Source organism: Siphateles boraxobius, unplaced genomic scaffold (assembly GCF_051911475.1).
Source record: "Siphateles boraxobius isolate OS27281-9 unplaced genomic scaffold, OSU_SipBor_1 6, whole genome shotgun sequence".
NCBI lineage: Eukaryota > Metazoa > Chordata > Actinopteri > Cypriniformes > Leuciscidae > Siphateles > Siphateles boraxobius.
Window position 1 is genome coordinate 20,973,264 of NW_027509186.1, and position 15,105 is coordinate 20,988,368.

General features: G+C 37.9%; 1 protein-coding gene across 3 annotated transcripts in view; it reads left to right on the plus strand.

Annotated features, from left to right (window-relative positions):
* The window catches only part of nf1a (neurofibromin 1a), a 100,229-nt gene that overhangs the window by 12,126 nt on the left and 72,998 nt on the right, over positions 1-15,105 (plus strand). For all 3 annotated transcript variants that reach the window (XM_077208125.1, XM_077208127.1, XM_077208126.1), the window contains exons 3-14: positions 5,071-5,154; positions 7,386-7,576; positions 7,823-7,929; positions 8,129-8,196; positions 8,321-8,396; positions 8,505-8,662; positions 8,846-9,019; positions 9,133-9,261; positions 10,673-10,747; positions 11,328-11,459; positions 11,539-11,667; positions 12,165-12,278. In XM_077208125.1, coding sequence (XP_077064240.1) covers positions 5,071-5,154; positions 7,386-7,576; positions 7,823-7,929; positions 8,129-8,196; positions 8,321-8,396; positions 8,505-8,662; positions 8,846-9,019; positions 9,133-9,261; positions 10,673-10,747; positions 11,328-11,459; positions 11,539-11,667; positions 12,165-12,278 — 1,437 coding nt within the window. The remainder of the gene's footprint in view (positions 1-5,070; positions 5,155-7,385; positions 7,577-7,822; positions 7,930-8,128; positions 8,197-8,320; positions 8,397-8,504; positions 8,663-8,845; positions 9,020-9,132; positions 9,262-10,672; positions 10,748-11,327; positions 11,460-11,538; positions 11,668-12,164; positions 12,279-15,105) is intronic.

Below are 15,105 nucleotides of genomic sequence, written 5' to 3' on the forward strand. Positions count from 1 at the left end.
GGCATTTAGAGAGGGAGAGTGAGGTAGAGAAAGAGAGATTGTTAGATTCATATCTCTCCTAAGCTTACTTCTTAAGCATGCATTTTTTGGTAAAAATTTTTTTTTTTGCAGGAACCCTTGCAAAATTATTTTAAATAGATTAAGAAAGCCACCACTACTGGTCACATCTATGGTTAGATTGATTTGTTTAGATCCATTGAAGTCGTGTCCCACAACTTGAGGTAGGGATGTACCTAATACAAATAAATAAAACATCTCCAGTTAACTAGCAGAGCATTAATTTAGTTCGCTATTAATTAAGAGATCTAGCGCTAAAATGTGCTGTTTTTGAACTCGAGTTGAGCGCTCGTTGCTGCGGCTATCAGTGTCATGGATACAGTGTTCTCTTGTGGCTCGCGCAGGCTTCACTCGGACACGCGCTTCAATCTGTCGCCGTTGTGGAGACTATTCATTCCGGTGAAATCACAAAATAAAAGGCACACAAACGTGTACCTGCTTGATATAGACTGTAAGCACTGATGAACATATTCAGTTTTGATGAGAGAAAGAAAACTATACGAGTGCGGATTAGAACCCGCAACCTCTGACACGCTTGGCAAAAGATCTACCACTAGACCATTTAAGAACTCAAACAAAACCTGCGGATCGATGCATTTATTTACGGGTTTACCAGAGAGACTGCACAGTTTGACAAGGGGCCAGCGGCATGGTACACACATTGCAGATTGTTAATGAATTGTCTTTTTCACACACCAGACCGGTGAAGGCATTTTTACCAACGCGTAAAAAATTGTGTCGCGAGTTTCGAGTCATCTGATCGGCTTTTCTGGATCGGCCTTTATAGAGACCGCCGATCACACATCCCAAAGCAATTATTGGCCGATTATGATCGGCGATCGATCAATCGGAGCACCCTTACTGTCTACCAAGCTTTGACAATGAGGGAATATTATATTAAGAGATTTTAAAGTAAAAAAAAAAAACCACACACACAAAAAATAGGCCTATACCTTTAAAAGCACGGATTTTTCTGTCACAGCATAATGCTTTAAGTCGTATTTTTTTTAGACTCATCACTATAGAAACAAAGATGCTAACATGCAATCAATCTACTTCTTGTGAAATTTATATCATTATAATTACTATTAGTATTATCCATACTGCAAAATCCTTATTTGTTTATTCAGCTATGTGTGGGTCTATGTAAAATCATCAATATATGTCCCGTATCATTTTACCTTTAAATACGTAACGATTCCGTATTTTAAGGGACGGGTGGCAACCCTATACACGGCTCACGATACCGATAATATCGTGTTACAGCAATTCTGCGATAATCAATATATTGCTAGACAATCCTATAAAATGCTACATCACGATATCTGTCTTAAAGCTACACTGTGTAACTTTTTTAGTTTATTCTTAGCTAAAAACACTTAGTTCTTTCAAAAATATATGTGCTCATTAATGTATATTTACATCGTTCAAGTAATAAAGTATTCTCGTGAGTGTATAATATGCCATTGAAAATACATACGGGTAAGGGGTTCTAATGTCGGTCGCCATGTTGCCCTTCCATCTTGAAAGTACATTAGCCAAAGAGGGACATACTCGTCAATTCAAGCTTCGCCTTTCGCGTTTTAACACTCGATGGCACCGTGTCGGATGTCAAGAGGGGGATTGCTTGCACCTCCGTCACATCAACTGATCTCTGCTCACGGACAAAATGATAGAGCCTACAATGTACACTTTGCCTTACACTAGTGATGTCGTACAAAAATACAGAATAACGATAGCACTGATAAAAGTTACTTTACTAAGATTAGCTTGCATTCGTCTGGGAACCCTATAACTGATGTTAGCAATGAAATGGTAAAAAAATAACGAAAACATAAAACTATTATTCATTTTACATAGATGTCATAACCTATAAGTTACCTGACGAATTAAATTACTGCAAATTATAATAGTTTTCTAAAAAAAACCTCATCACTTGAAGGAACACTCATGGACAAGGTCGAACTGGAAGGCATGTTAATCTCGGAATTGAGAGGAACAGAAACTAATATTCACTGGATGGTCATATAGCCTTTCAGCGCTAGATGGGGGTAAAAATCACACAGTGTAGCTTTAACGCCTTTGAAAAGGTTAAGTACATATTTTCTCTGTTTATTCACGTCAAAACTGTTAGAAAACAGCACTAAAAGTTTTTGTCTTTAAATTAAATTTTAACATTTTAAGTAAATGAAACATTTTATGCATATACTTTTTAAAAGCTTAAAGTCCCTGTAAAGGCAATTCAAAAAAAAAATCTAAACGCATTATAAATGTAAGAAATGTATTGCTAAAACATATCACACAGACTGTGAACTGTGAAGTACTGAATTGTGGAGTTAGACCGTTAAACAGTTTTTCACCATTGCTGTGTTCCGGATTTTTGGGGCGGGGCTAAAACGGGGTCTCGATGACGCACTGGAGCCCCTGAGCTCCTGGACACGTCCCTACTTGATGCACTGGAGCCACTGAGGCTGGCCCCTCCCCTAAAAATATAAATAGAGCACATTCACATCAGTTTGCCGCTCAATCGCGAGTTGCTGTCAGTAGTACTATTAGTTACTACAGTTTGCTAGCTAGCAATGCTTCGTCACGGAAATGCGTACTACCTGGATGCGATCACGTACAAAACAGATCGGTGTCCTTATTTAAATTTCCGAAAAAACGATCACATCAAGAAGAGGTGGATTCATTTTGTGAAGAGCCACCTTGATGGAGAGCTGAGGATCACCGCCAAAACCCGCCTCTGTAGTGATCATTTTACACAGGATAGTTTTATAATCTTTCGTCGGAGACAACTGGGATTCACTGATAATCCGCTGTTACTGGTGAATGGGGCCGAACCGACTATCTCCCACCTCGGCCTTCATCTTCCCGTTGCACCGACAACTGGTGCCATCATTGGCAGTGCGTGGCCACCAATGAGTGTGAGTTTCCTTGTGTGCTTACGTTATAATTATAGTAGGTAGTCCACAGTAACTCGACGGCAGCTTTCACGCGAGTGGGCGTGGTTTCAGCGCAGCCAGCGGACACGCCCCCAGTGTTTGAGAGCAGAGACTACTGCTCATTTTTTCAACGTGCCGGCTTTTTTATCATTCAAATTTGTCTGGGTGGCTAATAACACATTTTTCTGTGGTGTGACAAACTCAGAACACATACTTAATTTTGACTTAACAGGGACTTTAAACTTTTCTTTGTGTGTAAACTGACACATTTATCTGCTTATCAACTTGGTTTATCTAAACCTGGTACATTTAAAAATGTACCAACCTCTTTTATTTAAACCTGTGAACATCTCGGTGTTTACCAACTTTGGGTATTTTAAAATGTAAAAAATGTGACGATACCAGCATTTCCCCCAATAATTTTGAGCGCTGTTGAGCGAATTCCTAAACACCTCTGATTGGCCATTGTGTTGACACGCTCAACATATATGTCTGTGATTGGCTACAATGATCATCATTTCCAAACTTGTTGTAAAATAGACATCTTTGATGTCTTCACTGATTGCTACACTGGTACACACAGGAGCGTTTGAAAGCAGGCGTCTATCAGCGGATCCCTAATATGTCCACTGATAGGCAAATCCGCTGATATAAGCCTGCTTTCAAGAACTCCCGTGTGAATATGTCTAAGCGCTCGGTGAAAGATGTCTATTTACACGTTTGTCCGATCAATGGTATGAAAGCCGAAGTGCGTCCAGACTTTGGACTTACACGTGGCTGGGGCATCTATTATTTTACTCGCATTGCTGTCCGCCATCCCGTTAAAAAACTCTTTTTCTTAGGCTAGGTAACTTATGTTCATGTTTCCCTCATTCATGTGTTGAGCGCCACCTCGAGTAGCCATGAAGTAGCAACGCTGGTGACAAGGAAATCTATTTAGAGCACCTTATTTTATTAATTCAAATATCTAAATTTTGCGGCAGCGTATCAATTCTTGTATCGACCGGGGAAGGATACCGATATATTGCCTTGATATTTTGTATCACCCTTAAAGTCCACATCTATAACAGTCAAGTTTCACCAATTTGATAAATGTTTTATGAAGTTCCAGTCACTCTGGCCCTGTTTACACCTGGTATTGAGATCGAATCACAAGTGGTCGATGCTAAATACAGGTGTAAACAGGGTGTAAAACGTTTTGAGTTTGGCCACTTTCAGAGGTAGTTGAAAATGCATGTTCGAATAGCCACAAAAGACCGCCTACTTTACACCTATCGACCTAACACGTAAACATTATGTGAAGCATGAAAGCCAAGGGATTAACCTTGTTGGCTGAATACCCAGGTTTGGTTTTAAGAGGAAAAAGTATCAATTACGAATTATGTTCTTTCACCATTCCTGATTTTTAACACTCACTAACCACGTTCGGGGTGGTTGTGCGGCTGTCAGATGCTCTCTGTGTTTTGCCGTTATCTCTGGGCGTGTTCATATGTAAATTGCGCAAGCTTATTTAGAGAGATCCATATAAACCATACATTTACCCTCCTCTTTAAGAAATCGAGACAGAAGTGGTTGAAAGTGGACAAAAGAGACTGATTAAAACACCAGGTGTAAACGGGTATTTGACTGCCACGTCTACTTGTGATCCAGTCGACCAAAACGCATCATAATACTAGGTGTAAACAGGGCCTCTGTTAAATGTGTACTGCCTTGGCATTGCAAAAATAAATCCAAGATGGAAGATAAAGCAAGAGATATGTAATAAATGTAATATAATATTATTTCATTCAGTACTGAAAATAAGTTAAATCTGATAAAAGTTAAAAATGAACTATTTTACATAATATTTTTGTGTTGTTTTTATGTGTGTTAGAATATCACACTGTTAGCTTAGAAAGATGCTAACTTCAAACTCAACTGAAATCACCATCTTCCGTAAAAGTAGAGCATTATAATTCACTCACTTGCAAGGTATCATCTGGGTTTGGATGATGCCTATGTAGCCAGAGAGGTATCTCTCTAGATTTTGGAACAGAGCTAATATCACATTTTCTCTGTTTCTCATTCATAGCGGATCTTTGGCGAAGCTGCCGAAAAAAACCTCTACCTCTCCCAGCTGATTATCCTGGACACACTGGAGAAGTGTCTGGCAGGAGTGAGTATCTCGTCCAATTCCAGAGTCAACTTTGTTCGACCTTTGGCTTGTTTTGTCTATCCTATGTCCTGCCTTTTAACAGCATTGTCCCACTCTTTGGTTTCAACATTATTTCTGAACGACACGCAAAATTGCTTTACAATCAAAATTGTTCTATTGCTTGTCCATGCTCTGACCTGTATCACCTTAAAGACGTCCATAGATTTTGTAATAGATTTTTATAGATATTGAAATTAATTTTTCGGTAAAAAAAGAAAGAAATTATGATTAATAAATAGATTAAAAAAAAAAAAATATATATATATATATAATGTAACATCCTTTTTATCTGCTTTTCTTGCCCAATATCTGTATTTTTCTTTTACTATCTCTGTATAGCTCTACAAAATAAACTGAATGTGGTGAAACAGGAACTGCTTCATTGCCGCATGGTTATAGAAAATGAACATCTTGGAATCTCAACTGTCAGCTAGCCAGAATAAAGTTTTCACCATGCCATGGTATAATCAAAACTAGATGCACTACAACAGTTGTTTGGGCTCAGTAAGAATTTTTAAAATACTTTTACTAATCAAGGACGCATTAAAATGATCTAAAGTGACAACATATATAATCTTACAAAAAATGTCTATTTCAAATAGGCTAAATGCTGTTCTCTTGAATTCTGTATTCATCAAAGAATCCTGAAAAAAAAAGTATCATGGTTTTCTCAAAAACAACTGTTTTCAACATTTATAATAATAAGAATTATCAGAATAATCAGCATATTAGAATGATTTCCGAAGGATAATCCTTTCTGAAAGATCACAGCAATAAATTACATTTTTAAATATATTAAATTGTTATAATATTTCAGTGTTGCTATTTTGTTGTATTTTAGATTAAATAAATGTAGACCATTATCATAAGAGACTTTTTTCAAAAACATTTTTAGAATCTTACCAACCCCAAATTTCTGAACTGTAGTGTAAAACGGCTGTAACGTGTATTTAGATGATTTTATGTGGACATTATAGACCTTATGTATCCCCGCCCCTTTTCAGCACTGCGCTCGTTGTCTTTTGTCTTCCGGTCTGTATTTTCACAGCGATCCTGCGTATTTATGACTGAACGGCTCGTTTTAAAATCTTCCTGGTCTTTTGACATCTGTTAAGACATTTGCTTTAAACATTACAATCCTCATGATTACTTTTGTTAACTTTACATTAAGTAAATCCACTTCAAAAGCTAATTACTCCTGGACAGTAATGCCATAGAAATATACAGAGCGACCACAAAAACGGAAGTTCAAAGACAATATTCTAAAGATGGCTGCGCCCTTGTTTCTCTGGCGCATAAGGTCTATAGGGACAGAAATGTTGTTTTGGTCTCAAAAGATAGGAACTGGCCAGAATTTTTTTTGATTGTTCATGTACTTTTAGTCTTAGAAACAGAGTTCTGGTAAAACAATTAAATATTTTACTCCCAGACAGAGAGCTCTGAACCCGGCCCTGTCAGGAGATTATTACATTTGCAGGTGTTTCCTTGTCTTGAGATCGTCTGGACTTTCCTGTATAGATTATGAATTTTCGCTTAACCAGATGCTACACAGCTGTTCTCTGTCCTGTGTGTTTGGTTTTGTTTTTACAAAATTCTTTTTGTCATTTCCTTTTGTCATTGAGATGGGGATGTATACTTAGAGAAAATACAGTTTACTGCTGTTCAGGATTCAATCCTTTTACTAAAATTTAAGAACCTTCAAGACAACTATAATTTTTTTTTCCATTAACTTGTTTTGGCAGACATGATTTTTTGACCCGAAAGTACAGTACTTCCCCTCTGCCATTATTGTCACACATTTAGGGTGTTCAGCTTGACCCAGAATCCATGCAGTGCATTGATCCACTAATGTGTTAGTTGGGTGCTTTGTTATTGGATTTCATTTTTGTTCTCTTCCCCCTTTCCTGCTTGCTGCTGATCCTGAAGTGCTTTCATCTTGCTGTAGTTTTAGTCCTGTTTTCAGATTGCTTACTACTTTTATAAGCCATTCTTATCATTTTCACAAATTTTAGCCATCTACGGACAACCCCATTTTTATGCTTGTTTGTGTTTTACTAAAACAGCAGACACCACAGCAGTAAAATAAGTAAGATGTACATAATAAGAATTAGTATTTAAAACACAGTAGATGCACACAGTAAAAAAGAGAATATAAATAAAACGCTATACTGTGTGTTTGTGTGCATCATCAGCAACCCAAGGACTGCCTGAGGCTGGATGAGGCCATGTTGGTAAAACAGTTGCTGCCTGAAATCTGTCACTTCCTGCACTCGTACCGTGAGGGCCAGCAGCACGCCGCTCAGCTGCGCAGCTCCGCCTCTGCCGTGCTCTTCTCTCTCAGCTGCAACAACTTCAATGCTGTCTTCAGTCGTATCTCCACCAGGTACCTCTAACACAATGGGGGATCCACAGGGCTTTGTTCTAGGACAGCTTTCAATGTGTGAATCAGCCCCAAAAATACCTGTATAATGACTAATAAAACAGCAAACATTGTAAGCCTATTATAAGGCCAATATAAGTCTTTGTGATTTGTATGAATGTTGGGCTGGTTTTTGCATAGTTAGCTACAAATTGACCAGTTAAAGTCATCATAAATTATTAACGTTAATGTACCAATGTCTTCACATAGGTTGCAGGAGCTCACAGTTTGTACAGAGGACACAGTGGATGTCCATGACATTGAGCTTATCCAATACATCAATGTAGACTGCTCCAAGTTAAAGAGACTTCTACAAGGTAAAACATGCTATATTTTGTTCTGCCTCAGTATTCTGAAAATGTATTATTGATGACTAATTTTATGGGTAATTTAGGGCTGCGCAGTTAAAATTAAAATCACAATATGGCACAGTGCAAGTATTAAACCACAAAGGCAGTGATTTCAATAAATATATAGTCTTGTATTGCTTGATAACTTCCTGTATATTCCCTTTAGAAACCGTGCTTAAATTCAAATCTTTGAAAAAGCCCGCCCAGCTTGCAGTAATTGGCAGTTTGGAAAAGGTATGTGCTTTTGTAAACAGTACAATAGTTTAAAACACCTATATATACACATATATATTTTATTTAATATTTCTCTTTATATGCAATTTAATAATAGTGAATATATCTGAAATGTTTGTGTCAGGCCTTCTGGAACTGGGTGGAACACTATCCTGATGAGTTCACTATGCTTTACCAGAGACCCCAGGCTGACATGGCCGGTAAGTGGCACAATAATTCATATCCTAACTGACTTTTTTTCTAGATTGTTTGATGAAGTCCATGTTTAGTTGTGACAGAGGTTAAACTCTCAGTTTCTATGTATGCAGACTGTGCAGAAAGACTGTTCGACCTGGTAGACAGTTTTGCAGAGAGCGCAAAGAGAAAGGCTGCTGTGTGGCCGTTACAGATCATCCTCCTCATCCTCTGTCCAGAGATCACTCAGAGCATCACCAAAGAAGTAGGGGGGGAGGAGAAAGCTAACAAGGTCAGTGTTCACACAGTGAATTACAGACTGCTATTCCTACTCAGTGTTTTATCATTTGAGTCTACTCCTTTTGTTCCCAAAGTCTTGTATGTACCAGTTGAGCAATGTAACCAATGACAGACAAATAGTTTGTGTATACAAATGCTTTGCAGGCAAATCTAGCTGTTTTGTTGTCTTCGACAGAAATCATTTGTTGAAAGTCTACGGAAGGCTCTGGGACAACACAGTGGCAGCAGACTGTTGACTGAGAGTGCAGCCGTTGCATGTGTCAAACTTTGTAAAGCCTGCACCTACATCAACTGGGAGGACAATTCCGTAATATTTCTCCTAGTTCAGTCCATCGTCATGGACCTTAAGGTAAGAAGGTCCACTTTATTAGTGAAGCACAGAGCAATTGAAGTCTGAAGGAAATTAAAAGTTCATTTCTGTATTGGTTGTTGTGTGTAACTTTGCTCTCTCTTTTCTCTCAGGGTCTTCTTTTTAACCCCACTAAACCGTTTTCGAGGGGTGCGGGCTGCCAGAGCGCTGATGTGGATTTGATGATCGACTGCTTTGTGTCATGTTATCGTGTCAATCCTCGTAACAACCAGCATTTTAAGGTAAGCTCAGTTACTGAATGTTATAGCATCCAGCATGTTTCAAGGTAATTCTAGCAAATAAGAGACAAACACTAACCCAAGATTTAATATTATTACTATCACACCTTATTAAGCTAATCAACATTTATTTTAAACCTAAAAATTATTAAGCTGAAAATGTCAAATTTCTATAGCTATGTTTCTATTCAAAGTTGTGAATTTAACTTATGCACAAAATTGGAAGATCACATAAAACATTTGGGGATAAAGCATCATTTCCATCCCTGGTGTTCAAGAGAACACAATTGGCGCAAAATATCTAAAATAAAAATAGAAGTTGCTGCATTTGGGGAAGCCACTGTGGCTCTTTTTTTCCTATATTATCAATGACTTGCACCTCAGAGCGTGCAGGCGAAACGCTATAAACGCTATCATGTTTTCTTGCGTTCAGATGCCACATCATGCCAGGTTTACTGTAACTGTAAAGAAACGAAAAAAGTGTTATTGACACTATGCCAGAGCTGCCTTGGTCGCTTTCTGCCATTGTCGGTGATGCTTGAATATTAATAAAAACAACCATTTTAGTTATAAAAAAAAAATCATTTCTATTAAATGTTTTGTTTTTCACAAATTCTGTGTTGTGAATTTTCTAGTAATCCAATGAAGACATAAAACATTAATTTAATTTATCTTTTATATGAAATTAAACTTTTTTGTCAAACAACATGCGGCACAACTGAGCTTTATACTATTAAAATTACAACAGAAGAAAAAGTATGATTATTCCTTAAATTAATTTGATAATTTATTATTATTAGTGTTTGTATTATAATTAAATTGAGATATCTAAATTCTACTGTACAACCCTAATATATCAAGTTAAACCAAACTTTTATTTTGACGGGTTGTGGTGATGACCTTTCAGTTTCCTTGTGTTAATGTTATAACGATAATTTTTCTCAAATTAAACTAATGCTGATGAACTTCTGTGACTGTGAGAGTGGCTCTGGAAATGCATTCATGTTCTCTCATAGTGAGACTGCAGAGGCTGAAAAACACAGCGAGCGTCTCGCGTGCTTCAGTGTGTATGGGGTAAATGAAACTGTGCCTCTGCGCCACTCATTCACACAGAGACGCAGAACATGCAGAATTCGTATTTAAATAGACTTACTCTTGCGCCCAGATGCATTCTCGGGTACCGCAATTTGGCACCGCTTGATTTAATTGATTGATTAAATCAATTAAATTGATTTAATGAGAATCAGTACTCGGTAGTACCGACATTCATTCGGTGCCATTAAAATTACAGAGTTCGGTAACAGCTAGACTCAAGGTGCATGATTTTCTCGATGGTTTGTTGTAAAATCATTGCCACATCTATGTTGTAATATTTTCACAGAGATATTTTTGGATAAATTAATTTCTTTACTAGGTATGTCTGGCCTCAACTTCTCCTCCTACCTTCCATTTCGTCCTGGTCAACTCACTGCACAAAATTATCACCAATGTAAGTATGATTTATTAATGGCCGTTCACATTGACCATGATTTGCGGTGCTCTAAGTCATTCATTTGTAATGAGAGTTTACAATTTCCAACAGCATGAGTAAAAGTTTACTGTTTGTTATTATGTAAATTATTATAAAGGAGTAATATATATATATATATATATATATATATATATATATATATATATATATATATATGTGTGTGTGTGTATATATATATATATATATATATATATATTACACGTATGCTAGCTAATTCGTACAGTCAAACACATAGCCTTTCAAAGTATAAAAATCATGTAGCAGGTATGCAGTACGCACATACTATTCTGGTAACGAAATTTGCAGTACGTAGTATGCATTTACTGTATGCAGACCCTCACTTATGTGTAAAAACCAAAGTATACTTTTTTTTGCAGCCCTCCAATAGTGTTAGGGGAACCATCAGTAATAATGCCTTATTAAAACTTTCACAATGAAATCACATTCAGTGAGAACAGCATCGTCTCACTACAGAAGTGTGCTTTAATTGCTTTAATTTTGCTATTCATTGATGATTAATGTTTCATGTTCCTGCCAGTCTCATCTGGACTGGTGGCCGAAGATTGACGCCATCTACTGCTACTCAGGAGAACTGCGCACCATGTTTGCAGACACACTGGGCCGAGTGATTCAGAGTCTCAGTGCCCATCCACCCCTGAGGATGACACCAGTAAGACAATTCTATACACTGAGAGACATTATCATCCAAACAGTTCATTATGTATAAATAGCACGTATTTTTCTTGCAGAGTCTGACATTTAAAGAGAAAATGACAACTAGTTTAAAGTTCAAAGAGAAGTCCACAGACCTTGATTCGCGTTCACTGCTGCTGGCGCTGGTCAAACTCATTCACGCTGACCCCAAACTAATGCTGCATGTGAGTACAGGGCAGTATTATGGATTAAATAATCAGTTAGATTTTGTTAATATTATTATGAGTCACCCTTTGTATTATAGGTAATTTGCTTACAGATGTCTCTGCATATTACTCTTGGATTGGAGAAAGTATTTTAATGTCAGAACAGCTAAGCACGTCACCTTAGACCTGTTGCTCCTTTAATTCTCATAAGAAGGTCTTATCAAACAGTGTGTGTGTTTTCTAGGCTAAATGTTTTCTGATTGGTTTAAATCCTGGATTATCCAGATTAGTTTTTACATGTGGATTTATTTTTATTTTTATTTATTATTATTTTAAGATAACTTTTTCGTAGAAAAATCTTTCTCGTTTTTCACACTCTTTCCTTAACATGATTTGATGTGAATTATGATTTTTGGATAAAATAGTGTGTCTACATGTAAACTTAGCACAGAGTTGTTGTTTAAGGATGATTCTGATCAAATTTGACTTCACTAATTGCATTTTCACACCATCAGAACCCAGGGAAACCTGGTCAAGAGATCCAGAACAGCACAGCTGAGCTCATCAAAGGTCTGGTCCAGCTGGTTCCTCTCACACACAGTGCCGAGCATTCCCAGGAAGCCATGGAGGTATGACTGTTTGTTTCTTTGTACCTCTTTCCATCTTTTATGTATAGTGTCCCTCACTACTATGCAATGTACTAGTATTGTTCATAGACTGTAAAAAAATATGGACGTAGTGTCGATGACATCACCCGTAGGTTTCTGAAGAGCGTTTTTTGAAGCCTAAAGTGGGCGGAGTCGCTCGTCGCCATCTTGGAAGTGCGTCACTCCCGGATAAACGAAAATGGGCAAAAAGGCGGGACGTGGGTGGAGTTGAGGTGCCTGGATGCTGAAACTACGCCCGCCTAGCTCGACGTGATCGAGTTTGCGCAGCTCAGGCTAAGGAGCTAATGTGCTACTGGCCTCGTGCTAAAGTGACAGCTGACTTGAAGAAGTAGACCTAAAGCAAATAGTTAAAGTTCATGTTTTTGCCCTTTGAAATACTATAATAGTTAAAAGGCATAACTAACCGTGAGCCTATGTGTATTGTGATGCATTATTATTCTCATGCAGTAACTTACAATATTTGCTCTGAGCGTGTGTGTGAGTATGACAGTGATTCATGCGCATACATGTCAGTCAGCGCGGCATCGCACGTCAAGTGCGTAGAGAGCTTTATTCAGTCCGTTTTCAATTCTGATAGATTTTACCTAAGAAGTTCAAGTAATGCACTAGAAATCCTCGCTCATTTAAGGGACGAAGAGAAAGCACCGACACCTGCAGGATTTCATCTGATGGTACTTTTTATTGAACACTAAAAAGTTAAATAAGCATATTATAGTCTATCTGCTCCGTAAGATCAACAGTACAGCAGAGTGTGGCCTCTAACGTTAGATCTTAGACGTTTTTAAATCTGAACTCCAAAAAGCAACGATATTGTCAGACATCCATGAGTGCATGCTCACAGAGGAAAACAACTGAAAAACAGCGCTGGTTGTTCTTTCCATACTCGACAACGACAGAATCCAACGGTGTGGGCGAAGGTATAAGGGCGGCGTGTAATAAAATGTATGAAATAATCCCGAAAAAAGTACAAACATGGCAGAGATGACAAGTTCAGCAGCTGGAATCAGCTGAGGTGACATGATGGCTAATAGAGAGCAGACAAACGGCTAGTGACAGCAGCGGTAATCCACCTGTCACTCAAGTGGCCACTCCCTTGATTATGCAGCATTTTAAGGCTGAATATAATTTAAACGAGTTCTAAAAAAAATTCACCCCCCCTTACAGTTGTCATGAAGGGCAAAATTAGCTGTATAGACCAAAACAAATTAGGACACCAGATTGTAAACATATTTTTTTCTGCGGTAAAGTTGGGCATTTCAACATGGGGGAGATACAGATTTGACTCACTTTTGCTGCCAGCCTCAAGCGGCCAGGCGATGAATTGCAGTTTAATTCACTTCCGTTTCAAGAGAGTGACAGGGAGGTTGCCGCTTGGTATTGTTACAGTGTCAGTAGTTTATATAAATCAACAATGCTTACTCATTCTCTATGTTAGCTGGACCGAGAAATTTCCATTTATTTGTCACCAAAAGTACGACTTTTGACAGCTCCAGGGCTTTTGTGAAAACTGCAGATTATATTTCCACATTTTTTCATCCCCACCCGCAAATAGTCAGATCGACAGAGGGTTATTAACAGAACAGTTATTGTAAGTGTAGGTTTATCACTGAAAATTTTATAAATTACCGGTAATGTTTTCTGTGTGGACGTGGAATGAAGATTACCGGTATGAGCACGTATGAAGTCTGCTTTGGGCCAATCATAAAGTTCTTATGCAGATGACGTGATTACTCATCGCTGTTTACAGTAAGCTTTTGAATAGTTATTCTAATTAAATATACGCTAGATAATAATCTTTGACCGTTGCGCCACATCTCGCAGCTTTTCAGCGTCTCGTACTCGAGACCTAGCCTTCTTTTCCATTCATCAGCGCTGTGGCTCTGCAGTTGGATACTATTATGTGCGTCTTGTGTTTTTAAGAGCAATAACGCGTTCTGTTTGATCATCCCCTTATGCCTTTCACGTCAAAAAATGTTGTCAGATAGTGAAATTAAAGTGCTTCTGCTCATGCGGGCAGATGAAGACACGGCGCGGTGTTTATAGATCACTTCCAATGACTGACATCACAGAATTTACCGGTATTTTTTGGAGCTTATGTGTGAATTGTCTCTTACTGGTAAAAAGTCAGAACGCCGTTGCCTGTGTGAACCTGTAAAGTAATTTTGCCAATTTTATGGTCGTCATGTCCTCGCTACCCATGACTTCCAGTTTTACTTCCGTAGAAACCATGGAAACACCAAAGACTTTAATATACCATGTTTTATTAGACAGGTGAGCAACTGTTTGGATACCTTTATTGCAGAGGTGTCAAGTAACGAAGTACAAATACTTTGTTACATTACTTAAGTAGAAATTTTGGGTATCTATACTTTACTTGAGTATTTATTTTTCAGCCGACTTTTTACTTCTACTCCTTAAATTTTTACGCAATCATCTGTACTTTCTACTCCTTACATTTTAAAAATAGCCTCGTTACTCCTATTTCATTTCGGCTTGTTTTCATTTCGGCTTGTTATCGTTCAAAAAAAAAGGCCAATTACACAAACGTTTAATAGATCTGAGTCCCGCCTCCTGAATATCGCTAAACTGATTGGCTTTGTGTTTTCTGCTCAAGAATACAGGGCACATCGCGTCAAATATTGATTTGGCGACAGCCATTTTTACAATATAGTACTGTAAGACAATCGCGGGATAAGTGGCAAACATGATCGAGAGTGTGTGTGTGTGTGTGTGTGTGTGTGAGAGAGAGAGTGTGTGTGTAACCCTACATTATAGGATCAATATATCC